At 47.4% G+C, this 15,009-nt stretch overlaps 1 protein-coding gene across 2 annotated transcripts in view; it reads left to right on the top strand.

Annotated features, from left to right (window-relative positions):
• The first annotated feature begins 294 nt into the window (after nt 1-294).
• LOC136676357 (ankyrin repeat domain-containing protein 11-like) overlaps nt 295-15,009 on the top strand; it is a 32,359-nt gene continuing 17,644 nt past the window's right edge. For both annotated transcript variants that reach the window (XM_066653303.1, XM_066653304.1), the window contains exons 1-2: nt 295-432; nt 5,949-6,087. In XM_066653303.1, coding sequence (XP_066509400.1) covers nt 346-432; nt 5,949-6,087 — 226 coding nt within the window. In that variant the 5' untranslated portion in view covers nt 295-345. The remainder of the gene's footprint in view (nt 433-5,948; nt 6,088-15,009) is intronic.

The raw sequence follows: 15,009 nt of genomic DNA on the forward strand, positions 1-15,009 counted from the left end.
CCTCCTTTTTCCAAGTTTACATTAAATTGCGTTTAACAAAATGCCACGGGTTTGGCAGAGCGATCAGAGCCAGCCCACATTTAAAGGGCAGCTCTGAGCGAGTGCAGCCGCCCGCCCGTCACCTGCGCCAGCCGAGCTGAGGCGTAATTGCTGGAAATGGAAAGCCTGATGTTGTGCTAATGGGAGCATTGTGTGACTGAGCAGAAATGGCTCTTCTAGGGAGAGTGGCAAACAGGTGCTAATGTTTTTTTCTTTTTTTCTCTCTCTCTCTCCTGCCTTCCCCCAGACGGTCGATGACGACGCGATGGAGGCGTGAATGTGGTTTGGCGTGGCGATAGCTGAACGATGCCCAAGGGTGGGGGTTCTAAAACCCCCCAGCTGGAGGACTTCCCACTCAGCACCGACATGGTGGAGAAGCAGGGTGGGAAGAAGGTGAGAGAAACGCAACCTTTTACTTTCCTCTCCCTCTCTCTCTCTCACACACACACACTCTCTCTCTTTCTCTCTCTCTCTCTCTCTCTCCCTCTCTCTCACACACAAACTATCTCTTTCTCTCTCACTCACTCTCCCTCTTTCTCTCTCTCACTCACTCTTTCTCTCTCTCTCTCTCTCACTCACTCTTTCTCTCTCTCTCTCTCTCACACACTCTCCCTCTTTCTCTCTCTCTCACACACTCTCCCTCTTTCTCTCTCTCTCACACACTCTCCCTCTTTCTCTCTCTCTCTCACACACTCTCCCTCTTTCTCTCTCTCTCTCTCTCACACACTCTCCCTCTTTCTCTCTCTCTCTCTCTCACACACTCTCCCTCTTTCTCTCTCTCTCTCTCACACACTCTCCCTCTTTCTCTCTCTCTCTCTCACACACTCTCCCTCTTTCTCTCTCTCTCTCTCACACACTCTCCCTCTCCCTCTCTCTCTCTCACACACTCTCCCTCTTTCTCTCTCTCTCTCTCACACACTCTCCCTCTTTCTCTCTCTCTCTCTCACACACTCTCCCTCTCCCTCTCTCTCTCTCTCACACTCCCTCTTTCTCTCTCCCTCTCTCTCTCTCTCTCACACTCCCTCTTTCTCTCTCTCTCACACACACACACACACACACACACACCTCTGTTATGACCTGCTAAAACCATTATGAGCAGTTAGGAGACAGTCTGGCACTGTGCTGGTGAGAGAGCTCCTGCTGTATTGATTATGATCTAAATCCAATGCCCGAGAGGGTGATATGCGCACACACACACACACTCTCTCTCTCTCTCTCTGCTGATAGTATCTGTCAGTGCACTGTTTTCAAGTGCAGTATGATCACCAAATCAGTCTTTGAGGTTGGACTGTAAAAGTACAAGGCTCTTACTGCAGTCATATGTTTGAACACCACAGGTCTTTGCTCTACAAAGCCCTGCCCCTTCAGGTCACCGTCATCAAAACAAGTTTCAACAAAATGGAACACTGCACGTGTCATTGTGGCAAATACCTTTGTAATAAATGGGATTTAGTACATTTTAAAGGGTCGTATTATAAAAACAAATCACTTTTTCAGTGCACATTCACATTAATTTGAAACCCACCAACCACCACACAGATCAAAGACCGCTCAGTCGTCAAGTGCAGAGACTTTAGAATTGCCCCGCCCCCTCCCCTGAGTCTCTCCAATCACAGAATTGGACCTTGGTTTATGTGAATGCACAAAGACGAGGTTAAACGCGGCAAAATAGACACAACGACCACGAAGAAGAAAGAGAACAGAGTGAAAACGGCTAAAAACCAGAGCTTCTGCTCCTCGCTCCTCACTGCTGTGCGCTCGGGGTCGGGGTGAACAGCGAGCGGCTCGTTATCATTTAAAGGAACAGGCGCTGAAAATGGGCGTTCTGAACAGGGCTGTTTACACAGGGGGAGAACACTGCTGTGGGGTTTGATCCTTGTGGGATTTTGACCAAAGCAGGTCACAGAATGTCTCCTTTATGCTGTAACATCCTCCACAGAGGACACGCTTGTTGCATCTTCATGAGAAACTGGTACCTGTTGAAAACACCCAAGCACTTAATGCTCTATGCTAGCAAGCATCAACACCCTTGATTTTCTATTGGCACCCTTTAAAACCGAGCATTATAGTCAATGTTATTTATTAATTGGTAATAAAAACATGGCAGCCTGATGTCACCTGTGATGGACTGCTTCTCTTACACTCCTGTGGTTTATGTGCATAGTGACCAGGCCGGGCTTTATCTCCTGTTTGTTTAAGTGCAGATGGCTTTTACTGTCGCCTCCGTGGATGTTTTTCATGCGTTAAATCTGGCTCTGCGTTTCTGTCGTCGCTGGTGCCACTCTTTCCTGTCCCTCTGTGGATTCATATGTCATGTTTTTAGCTCTGTTTCCGAGCGCTCCTCACAGACGTCTCGCCTGGCGTTAGCTGTAGTGGCCGCCCGAGACGCAGGCTGATGAGGTCACAGCGAAATCCGACTCCAGCGTGTGCGTGTGTGTATGTACAGAGTTCTGTGCAGGATTGCATCAGACAACTGCAAGGGGGAGGGGAGGGCGAGCGCGAGAGAGTGAGTGAGAGTGCGCAAGAGCATTGCTAGGAGACCAGTCACTAAACACGGCCACTCTCGCAGGCAGCTTTGAAGCAGAGCGGCGGCTCACAGCTGTCATTTGATTCAGCCTGTTTTTCTCCATGTGCTGCACCAGTCCCTCCTGAGTGCACTCTCTGACTGTACATGTGTGTGTGTGTGTGTACATATATATGTACATGTAGAGAGCCTGCTCAGGTGGAAATGGTTCAGCACATGGAAAAACACACACACAGATATAGATATGTATATATTTATACAGCTCTAAGCAAAAAGCACCTTGGAGAATGAGATTCATGAGTTCAGATGAGTTTATTTGCTCAGAAACCTAATAAATAACTCAATATTAGAACAAAGAACAATCCCTTTATTTCAATGTGTGTGTGTGTGTGTGTGTGTGTGTGTGTTGGTTTAACCCTTTCCACACCTCTCCTCCTGACAGTCCAGTGTTATTTGAAGTGATCATCCAATCCCTAGTTTTAGCGTTTAGCTTTTTAGCTGGAACCGGGTAAGTTTTCAGTCCCAGTTCGCTCCGGGTTCCATCCGAGCCGAGTAGGTACCAAACGATGAGGTGTAAACCCTGCAGAGCTCTGATTGGCCAGAGCCATGTCAAACACCAGGAAATGCAGAGCTCATTCAAATCCAGCACAAACCACAACTTCTAAAATCTCTAGCAGCTTTCATGTTTATTTTGATCGGACTCACAGCAGCAGCTCGTAACTTTACCTCGAGGCGTTTTGAAGAGGTTTATAGGAGGCTTGGTCCGACGTGTGATAAGTAAAACTGATCTGTGAGAACCGGGACTCGGAGCCGTGTTGAGTCCAAAAAACTAAATCAGCACGTTAATACACGGTGAGTAAACAGCAGCTAAACTTACCGTCGCCGTTGTTGTGGTTTTCAGAGGCAGGGATTCCTGTTAGAGACGGGGTTTTACGACATCGTCGGCTCCATTTTGTGGGGGAGCCCTGCCAGTGGAAAAGTGACAAGCTTTAAGCGAGTCGAGCCGTGCCGAGTCGAGTCGTGTAGAGCCGGACTTTTACACAGTAATGTGTGTGTGTGTGTTTATATGTGATTTATAATATCGTCTTACTGTGACTTAGCTCTCATTTTCCTCTGTTATGTAAGTCTCAAAGTTCACTATCAAAGGAGCGCCGTTCTGCTCTGACTGTGCATAAAAAACAAGGTCAATTTGAAACCGTGTGGTTCAGTTGATTGCAAAATATATTACCTTCAGGTTCATGCTCGGAGAACGTGGAGCGCCAGAAGTTCAGTATTTCACATACAGACGTGAATGGGTTTAGTGTGCCGCTGTTTTTCTCGCCCTTCCGCACTGAGGGAGTCTGTTGGCTTCACATACAGTAATGTAGTGTGTGTTGAGGCGGTGATATCACAGTCTTATGACAGCGGCGTGTTAGTGGTCCCGGGCCCTGGGACAAAGAGAGATGAGAGAGAGAGAGGGAGAGAGAGGCAAACTGTGGGAACAGAGCCGTTCTGCATTCCTCCTCTGCCTTATCGCTCCATGTTCAACCCCAAACGTCCACAAAGAGCTCCTTAATTAGCCTTCATTAGGGCTGCCAGCAGCTGCCAGCGCTCCAGCTGCTCCGCCTGCCTTCCAGAATCATGGAAAAGCAAGAGGAGAGGCGAAAAAATAACACCATACATTGCATAAGTGTATTTATTGGTTTATTTTTAATTGTACGACCATGCATCGCCGCTTTCCAGAGCAGCACTCGGCCCACGAGGGCCATTACAGGGCATTGTTTAGAGAGAAGAGCAGAGGGCTGGCCTTCACATGTTCGCTGGGTTATATAACACAGAATCGTAGTCGACGGGTGAGGGGATTGGGTTTAGATGTCTGCGCGCTCAGGACCTAACAGAACCACTCAGAGAGGCACTGGAAAGATTGTTTATGACTGTGGTGGGTGGGCTGTGGAAACACCACTTGACTGATCCCGCCACAGAAGCCTGGAGTATGGGTCGGTACAGAACTGCAAATAATCACATGTAACATAAAAGGAATATCACTTAAAGTGGAATCTGGAGCCCCCCCCACACACACACACCCGGTCTGTCTTTTGTGGGCTTGGGTCAGAAAACACTTGATTCAACAAGACGTTCCGATTTTGTGCTGCATTTTACGCAGAGTGCAGAGATTTTAGAACTGCCCCGCCCCCTTGTCTGAGTCTGTCCAATCGCAGCTCTCTGTGAGAGAGCGCAAAGATGAGGTTAAATGCAGCAAAACAGTGAAAACAAGAACAGAAAAGATATAGAAGTGAGTGGAAAACAGCTACAAAAATAGCTACTGCTCCTCGCGCCTCACTGCTGTGCGCTCGGGGGCGGGGCGAACAATAAGCGGCTCCTTATCATTTAAAGGAACAGGCGCTGAACACGGCTGTACTGAAAAGTGCTGTTTCGACAGGGGGGAGGACAATAAATAAATAAGTGTTATGAATGATATTCCTGTGGTTTTAAGATCGTTTTATGCCACTGATATAAGGATAATATTAAGCCATAATGGGGTGGCACAGTAGTGCAGCTTCAGGGTCCTGGAGGTTGTGGGTTCGAGATTCGCTTCGGGTGACTGTCTGTGAGGAGTGTAGTGTGTTCTCCCTGTGTCCGCGTGGGTTTCCTCCGGGTGACTGTCTGTGAGGAGTGTGGTGTGTTCTCTCTGTGTCTGCATGGGTTTCCTCCGGGTGACTGTGTGAGGAGTGTGGTGTGTTCTCTCTGTGTCTGCATGGGTTTCCTCCGGTTGACTGTCTGTGAGGAGTGTGCTGTGTTCTCCCTGTGTCTGCGTGGGTTTCCTCCCACAGTCCAGAAAAAAAACACGTTAGTAGGTGGATTGATGATTCAAAAGTGTGTGTCTGTGTTGCCCTGTGAAGGACTGGCGCCCCCTCCAGGGTGTATTCCCGCCTTGCGCCCAATGATTCCAGGTAGTCTCTGGACCCACCGCGACCCTGAACTGGATAAACAGTTAGAGATAATGAATGAATGAATGAATAAAGCCATAATAATTCAGTGGCAGTGATATTTTAGCATTTTATTTTAATATTTGCAATGTTTTAAAATACTGAAATATACTAAATATTACTTCAATAATATAAAACTACATTTTTTTAACAAATCCACATGACTCCAGACGACCACAGAAAAAGGAGAACAAAAGAGAGGCTAAAATATTGACGTTTATTCTTATGTAAAACACACACTGAGAATGTCCATATACTGTATGATAAGTCAAGTGTGTCATTATCGTGACAGGCCTGGCTCCTGACAAGTACCTGCAAAGCAAGCGTTCCTCCGGGGGCTTCTCCGTTGCAGACATTAGTCCTAATACCCTCATTAAAGCCTGAAGTCCTGTCCTAACATATCTGTTCCTTTTCCCCAGGATAAAGACAAAGGCTCGTCAAACAAAACTCCCAAGTCGGACCGCAGCGATGGTGTCAAAGAGATGAAAGAGAAGGCTCCCAAGAGGAAGCTTCCCTTCACCGTCGGAGCCAATGGAGACCAGAAAGATTCTGACTCAGGTGAGGGGGCGGGGCCTGTGGGCCTCCCTGCAGGGCATTGTGGGAAGGTGGAAGGAGGAGGGCTAGTGCTTGTGTAGCATGTGGCTGCGGTGTGTTTGGTTTATGAGCCGGAATAAAAAAACACTTCTTATCTGGAAGTCCTGATAATGCGAACGTAGCCGTGTGGAGCCCGCGGGACACGAGGGGATGAGAGGCTTTGGGGTAAGGCGTTCACCTCTTGTTTTCTTTAATAAAGGAGTAAAGGCCACCACTGTGCTGTTTGAGCTTAGCTTAGCAGATCACAGACCTATTTGCTGGTAATGGGCAGTTCAGACTTGATTCCTAATGAAATCCTTATCCTCCAGAGCTAGATTGGGCTTAGATTAAGTCATTTGCCGTGTTCTTGAAGGGCTCGTCTGCTGTGTAGCTGCAGGGCTGCTCTGAACGGCACGTTGGGGGTTTCTTGTTTGTGCTACTTCGAGTCATATGCATATTGACAGTAGTCTGATTACTCTGAGGGGTGTTTTACAGCAGGATTTTCTTAATTAGCCTGATAACTTTAGCCAAATGTCAAGGCTGGGCACCGGGGACGTGTCTGCCGCGTAATCTCCTGTTTGGGCTTAAGACGTCTAGTTTTCTGAGAAACGCTGCTCCGTGGAATAACCGCACGGGTCAGTGATGGCTGTTTGGAAGCGTTTCTCTTGCTGTTTGTTCGGAACAGTGGGAAGATCTCTGGGAAAGATAGCGGTGCTGTTTCTCTGATGTCCCTTTTTAAAGCTTCAGCGCTGCTTTGTAGCTCAGTCGACCAGTTCATGAACTCGGGGTGAAGTTATCTACTTAAGTTTGATTTGTTTTGAATATCGTTGCTGTCCGATTAAAACGTCCATCTCCCAAAATAGTCACGTTACAGGAGAAGGGGAAAACCTCCCTAACGTTCAGTGGAAGTGCATGTAAACAGATATTACACGAAGTAAACGTGGAGTGTTTGTACTGGTCCGTTCACTGTGTGTGTGGAGGACAGCTGCTGTAAACTCAAAAATGCAGAAAAATGTTGGAGAAAATGGACTCTTTAAATTTGAAAGAGAAACGTTTGCTATAAATGCGATGATCTACTCGGCCCTGATATAAACACACACACACACACACACACACACTGAGTGAAAGGCTGCTTGCTGGTCAGTTTGGGCAAGAATGGGACCGTCCTCTGTAATGTTTCATCAGGCCGTTGACGCTCCCCCTCTTTTGTCTGGCTTGGCCGTTAAGCGTGAAATCGTCTCTGTTCTCGCTCTCTTCAGACAATGCCCCCTGGACCTCATTGTGATGCTAATGGGGGGTGGAGCCCCTCCACCTTTTCACTGGCCTCCTGCGTGTCTGTCACTTTCACTGCCTTTCTCCTCCCAGGTTATGCCTTTGTGCTAGATTATGCACTCCCATATCTTCACCCAGGGTGTGCGCGAGTGCGTCGGCGCTTCATTCACAATTTACAGGACGTCATTCAGCTTTTATGTCCGTTGGATTTTAGTGTGGCCATTTCCTCTTTTTGAAACTCTTTGGAAATGATAACATGCTCAGTACACATGGGTTTACAGCTCTGTTGTTGGTGTTTGGGGTGTGGGCTTTGTTTATTAGCATTTGTTCAAAACTGTTGGCGTTTGAGGGGGGGTGGTGTTTTAACATTTTTAAATCTTGATTTGAATTCATGTTGTGTTTCTGTTGTGAGAGCTGTCAGTCTTCTACAAACTCTCACAAGTAGTGAGAGCCATGTCTATGACAAATGAAAACACTCGCAGTTCTTCCACAGTAGCGCTGGGCGTGTTGATGACGGGTTTGGTGTAGAGCGAGCACTGGGTTGAGCCGTGACCTGCGTAGTGCTCTGACACCTCTCTTCTTCACATCATATCAGTAGCTGTATGTTTATTTTGATCATGCACTGATTCCTGAGAGTAACATCAAAAACTTCCCCCACACTGCAGTCAATCAAATGAGAACTACACACACACAAAAATAAACCTATTTTTCACTGCATGAGCACATTAATCTCTGTGTCGGATATTTTAGAATTGCTCCGCCCCCTCATCTGTCCAATCACATCGCAGGACCCGTGTTTATGTGAGAGCACAAAGATGAGGTTAAAGACACAATGAGCGCAGAGGAATAAGAGCACGGAGAAGAAAGAGGACAGAGCTAAAACGGCTATAATCCAGAGCTTCGGCTCCTCGCTCCTCACTGCTGTGCGCTCGGGGTCGGGGTGAACAGCGAGCGGTTTAAAGAAACAGGTGCTGGAAACAGGCATTCTGAACAGGGCTGTTTACACAGGGGGAGAACGCTGCTGTGGGGTATGATCCTTGTGGTATATTGACCAAAGCCGGTCACACGTTTCATTAAAACGTGAACTGTGTTCACTCGTGGAAAAGGGGAGAATATGAATGCTTTTTAAAGGTTGGTGTGTGTGTGTGTGTGAGAGAGAGAACAAGGCCTCTGAGATGTCCAGCTAACTTCATATGCATTGCCCTTTTCGACCTTGGTGTGGTAAGCAACTGAGCTTTGACCAGTTAATAAAATTCCCCTAATAACAGTGACATTTCTACGCATTTCATATGAACAAGGGTTGGACAGGTCACTACAGCACACACTGCTCATGGGTTTTCGTGTGTGGTGTGGGAGCAGTGCAGCTCCTGTTTTTGGGTCTGTGTTTTCTGCTCCGTCATCTCTCGTCCTCCGTGGAATATTTGTGATACTTGGCACAATTCCTTTCTACTCCCCGTTTGATGCTTTGAGTCATGATACTCTGTGACTGTGTGTGTGTGTGTGTGTATGTTAGCAGTCCTGTTTACCTCTCTAGCTTCCTCTCCCAGTGGGATATGTGCCAGTTCAGGCCTGTAACCTTTGCGCTATATCCACCACTAGCACAAACGGACACACCTCCCTGTGACTAATCTTCAGCTCTGTGCACATGTGCCGGTGGCATAACTTTTCCATTGAGTACGATTATGGACAGACAAATGCTTTAATCCCCCCGCAAAATAAAGAAAAATAATTGCCGCTTGCTGCAGACTGCTGTTCCCAGGCCAGAGAGAGAGAGTCTGCCTTGTATTATGTAATGAACTGGAGTGACTAGTGGTGCACTCGTAGACTCAGCCCTGTTTTAGCTCTAAGGATGAAAACAAGGACCCGTGAACCTGTTCTTTGTGCTGCATTGCTTTGTATTCTTTAAGTCCCTCAGTAGTCGGGCTGTAGTGCTCTTTGATGCAGAAACCACGATGTCTGATACCGAACACGTGGACCTTGTCTGAACGTTTCAGTCGACACCGAACGCTTCGAACGTAGCATAATAAAGACATTTCAGAAATCCTGCTTCTCTCAAGTGCCTCGTCGTGGCTGCGTTTGGCTCGGAAATCAGGTCTCTCTCTCTCTCTCTCTCAGTGCATGGTCACATTCGCCTGGCTCTGTACTGTACGGCTGTTCTTATGCAACAGACGTAGCCGAGTTTGTGTGGGAGCTGCGTACACACTGCGGCTGTGACATAAAGAGGAGAAGCCACAGAGAAGATAAGCTCCATCTCGTCCCCCCCCCTCCCACCCCACAGAGAGTCTGAAGCTGAGGGAGAAGAGCAGCTGGCCTTGTGCTGTCGGCCCTGCACTCTCCTGCCTTTCATTTTCCGGAAGACTCCATTAGAGAATGCATAATTCATCTAGCTGGTAGTTTCGCAGAGTTCTTTCTCTTTCTCCACGTCTATTTCTCTTTCTCTCTCTCTCTGTTCCTGCTCCAGTGCTTCCTGCAGTCACACTGCTGCCCGCTCTGCTGTGAGAACTGCTGCAAAAGACCTGAGAAACCTCCCACTTTGTCTTCCGTGCTTCCTTCTCTCTCCATCTTTCTCACTTCACTCCTTCACTGTCTTCTCTTCCTGTATATGGTGATGCTGAATCATAGCAGTCCCACGCTGGACCGTAATTAACATATCATCAACAACAACAACAAATTGCTTGTCTCCTATTGTTTTTAAAGCTGTTTATCTGAATGCGTGGAGTGTAATAACCGCAGTGTTGTCCGTGTTAAAAGGCTCACGACCCTCACGTGTTGGCGTTTCAGTGTAACGTAGAGTTTAACGCATTTTTAAATGTAATGCAAAGCCCGTGGTGATCACAGTGCAGTGTGTGGTGTGTTGTCTGAATCATTCAGTCCAGAGAAAAGTTCTCACGGTCGTAAAAATAATACACCAGTGTGTTTTTGAACCGTGGGAGGAAACTGGAGCCTCTGGAGGACACCCACACAGACACAGGGAGAACTGCTGCAGTTTACGTGGTGTATTTAATGACGTTTGTCCGTTTTGTTTGGACTGTGTGAGCTATATCTGGGGTGTGTTGCGGTCACAGTCTACAGCACAGCAGTCTGAACGCACTCCTCGGCTCCTGGAGCTGGGTCCTCTTTTACCTTTTGTGATGTTACAAGCCTGGCATGTAGCAGGAGAGTGGAAATGTGGTATTTAGTTCATGTGGTGCGTCCTAATGTGGGGCAGCGAAGCCCCACAGCAGCTGGGAGGGCTGTGTGCGTTTGGGAGATGCAGGGAGTGGCTGTTATAGTGGGAGCTGGAGGGGAGTGGGTTGCTTTATCAGAGACAGTAATATTCACCGCTGCTGCCCACGCTAATGCTGCCAGGCACACACACACACACACACACACACACCGTAGGCAGAGGACAGAAGAGTCTCCATTGCTTTTTGGATTTTTAAACGCTCTCCTTCTGCAGCGTTCCTCGGATCGGAGATTTCCAGAGGCAGGAATGTTTTTGTAATATTTCATTCTCCGTCGTGGTGAATAATTCACTACCCTGATCCTCCCGTACTCCAGATCCTACCGAGGATTGGTGTGAGAGTGCATGTGTCTGTACACACTGCCCTGTGAAAGTGTGTCTGTGTAAGGCCTACATTTACAGCCCTGAGCACAGGGAAATTTACCAGGTCTCCACAGTTCAGTCGTAGAAGTTGGTTGCATTTTCTTTTTCTTAAGATCTGAGTTAGACTGCAAACAGGAAAATGCTCAGTCTGTGTGTTCTCCGAGGCTGTGTTCAGTTCGAGTTGGATATTGTCCGCTGTTCTCACTGTGTCATTTACACACGTATCAGAACCTGTGAAACAGTGGATAAACCATGACTCTGTCTGTTTACGTCTGGCTCTGAATCCGAACACTGGAACCGAGCCCCCACGGCGCCTCCTGCTGATGATGCAGCCCTGGTTCCCTTCAAAGTGGTGGAGACATGGACTAGTTTCCTGGAGCGCAACACGTTTCTAAGGTTCCTGAACAGAACCAGAGTACTTTGTGGAGATGGGCTGCCAGTCCATTGTTTTGTTCTGTTTTTTTTAAAGCTGCAGTTCGGGGGTTTCTCTACAACTTCACGTCCTTTCAGACCCATAGTGGCTCATAGTGGACAGAAGGATGGACACAAAGCTGTGGATGTGTTCAGATCTCTCTCTCTCTCTCTCTCTGTATTTGATGGGGGTCTGTTTTGGTGCCACTCCGGGTCCCGTGTGGTGGTTAGGCCTCCCTCTCTCCACGTTGTTTTCTCCCCTGTCCTCCCTCGTTCCATACGCAGGTGATTTTCTTGTCTCGATCTCGTCATCTCTGGCATCTCTCCGTCTCTTGAGAAATGTGCTGGTCTCTGACTTTTACACATTAGGACCTTCAGAAGGTGCTGAAGTGCCCCAGAGTCCACCACACATTGTTTTTTTTTTTTTTTTTTTTTTTTGTGTCCCTTTTACTCTTGCCCTGTTCTTTCATTTGCAGCACATGCAGCAGTGACACAACATCCTGTGGGCACTTCCTGTCTCTTCTGCCTTCATTTCCTGTTTTGTATGGGCAGCTTGAGGGGAGTGTCTGTCTCTCTCTCTCTCTCTCTCTCGCTGTTTTCCTTAACTATATTTTGGCAATTTTCTTTCTCTCATTTCTTTATTTCTTGCTTATGTTTTCCTCTCTCTCTCTCTCTCTCTCCCCCTTTGAAGAAACAGCCCAATCAGGCTGAGTTATATAACCCTGATGAAGCCTGGTCTGAGAGTGGTTTCAGATTTACACTCGGAGGAAAAATCTCAGTTGGAGGGACGCTTTTTTTTTCTTTTCTTTTTTCTTCCTTTTTTGTTCTCTGGAACTCATTAACCCTCTCTTCTCTGGTTGTCTCTCTGTGTGTGTGTGTGTGTTTGTGCGCTCAGCTTTTTGGTGTAAACGAACAGTAAAAGAGGCTGTTCTTCGTGTCCCTGGCCATGGGAAGTCCCCCTCCTTGGTAGGGCTTCAGTCCCACCCCTTCCCCAGCTCATGACCCAGATTCTTTACCTCTCTCTCTCTCTCTCTCTCTCTCTCTCTAACAAACATACACACACACACACCCACAGTTCACCCACAGAGCTGCTTGGCTATACAACAGATTCCAAGAAACCAGAATGCAGTCGTCCAGTCCATTGTCTCCTCCCACACGCTGACATTACCTTATGTGTTTTCTGTTTTCATTTTCTTTTTTTCTTTCTTTCTTTCTTCTGTTCACATGTTGCACACACCCCTCCCCCCCGTCCTGCTCCTCCGGTCTGATTAGTTTCGCCACCATGGAAGACAAGTGTTTTCAGCAGCGATAAGATTACGGGCAGGCGGCCCATGCCGTCTCACTTTGTTGCACAAAACCGTTGGCTTTGTCCTTGTGAACTTATATTTCAGGTTTGTCTGCCTCCACGCTGATGTTTGGCTCTCCAAATCTGTTTTTGGTGAAGGAAGGACACTTCGGCGCAGGGGTGTGGGGGCTGACAGACGAATCGTGTTTAATCAAATCACAACCTGACGGAGTGCAGCTTCGGAATAGCCAGTGATACAGGTTTAAATTTGGCCTGCGTTATCAACAGCAGTGTAGTGAGCTTTAAAACGGGGGTGTGGACATCCTGTAACCGAGGTAGTCCATTCACAGGCAGCCGCACACTGCACTGAGTACAACACACAACAACCACAACTCACTGGCTGCCTGTATACGTTCAGAGCTCAGAATTAGCCCCAGATCTGGACCTCCATTTATAGAAAAAAATGTTTTATTCAAATTAATTCGCAGTATTGACTACAAACGCCACAATCAGGTGTTTCCCCGAATCGACAGACCCTACGACGGGAAGGTGTTTGTGTGTTGGGCGATCAGTTATTACACCAGACGTCTCACTGTTTCTTGTAATTTTATTATTTAAATACGATGACACACCACATTTCTGTAAAATCACCTCCAATGTTTCAGTTTCAGAGGCAGCTCAGTTTCTCTCTGAGGTCTGTGTTTACCCCACGCCGAGGGTTAATGGTAGGGGAAACGGTGCGTACCGAGGCTGTAACAAATGCAAATATCACCGATAAAGCCGTGGCAGTTGGGGCCACCAGGTCTCCTTTACCAAGACCTTTGGTTTCATGTCAGAGCAGGGGTTATTTGAAGACACCGTACTGGAAAAGTACCTACTCTTCCTCAGATATATTTAGCCCTCTGTTTCTGGATGCTGCATGTGTGCCACTGCTGTTCAGCGATATTAACCTGCAAAGCCCATCGTGCCTTATTCACATATTCGCTCTGGATCTTGTGGAGCTTTGAGGCGTCCGATAATCGTTTCAGGTTTTGTGTTCGCGTGTGGTGTTGGGTTTTCTTCCCTCCTTTTGAAATGTCATTCAGCTGATGTGAATTTTGCATTCTGGCTTTTCCTCACGTTTCCCTCTTCACCCAGTGTTTAATTGTGTTGTTTGTAATCCTCTAGGAATGTGGCGTGCTGTTTGTGGGTTTGGAGCCCGTTTTCAAATACAGTTAATGGAATAATGGCAGCTGCGTTTGCGCCCGATGACGTGCGCTGCGTAGTTAATTTTAACGTCCAACATTGCGCTTTAATAACGAAGCTACACCGCGTACAGTTTCAACAATGCAGCGTTGGCTTGTGATTCTTGAATTCGGATGAGAATAAACCCCCCGTGCCTCTGTATCTAGTGCGGTAATGTTGGTTCAACATCTGTCAGCATCTCGCCCCGGTCTTCATCACGAGCTGTCACTGCGTGGAGCGTCCACACCGTTATAGTTTTATATCTGTGTGTTTCTTCAGTCCACTTATGTCCCGAGCCCGGGATATTGAAGCTGGCATCGTGAATCAAACCCAGGGTGGGTTTATCATTACTCCCCTGATAGTAACAGCTTTCATTATCGTCTCAGAACCTCCTCCATTTGCCCGAGCCGTGTATAACGTCTTTCTGCAGCCTCTTTAATGCTTCAACAGCGCCGTTTTCTGATCTAATCCTCGCTTGGGTTAAAGCTGCAGTAGCTGGCACTGCACTTTTTAGGTCCTCTCTTCTCCCGTCGCCTGAAAACATGTTTAGACTGCTTCTGCAGCGCATGCAGGTTGAGTCTGAATCGAAGGAATTTGTCTAAAAGGCAGATGTGTGTGTGTGTGTGTGTGTTAGAGAGAGAGAGAGAGAGAGAGAGCATGTATGGGTGGAGGTACATTAAGTGTAATAGTTTGCAGATGCTGAGGAAAGTTCATCAGACCCGACTGTGGAAAGTAATCCCTGGAAAGACTTGTGTGACCGGAAGGTTCTCCGCTGCTTTGTTTCCTTTCCATATAACTTATGTTTGTGGCCTTGAGCAAATCGCTCTCTTAGAAGCGGCAGCACGCAGACTTGTAGATCCGACAGGGATTAACCCGTGGGCTGAAACGAAGACGATGGGGGTCTGTTGTAATTCACTGTTTTTGATCGGCAGCACGGATGTGACGTTTGCGTGCGTCTCCCGTTTACACAGACGCCTCGACTCTGGAATTAAAGGCAGCGTCTACGGTTGTGGAGAAATGCAGTTCTAAGCTCTGCATTTGTTTTTAAAGGTGGAGTGGTGTGTTTGAGCGGGAATATGACTGTTTGTATGTGGCTGAAGTGTACAGAAATGTCTGTACGTTTTTATTC

This window comes from Hoplias malabaricus, chromosome X2 (assembly GCF_029633855.1).
Source record: "Hoplias malabaricus isolate fHopMal1 chromosome X2, fHopMal1.hap1, whole genome shotgun sequence".
Classification (NCBI taxonomy): Eukaryota; Metazoa; Chordata; class Actinopteri; order Characiformes; family Erythrinidae; genus Hoplias; species Hoplias malabaricus.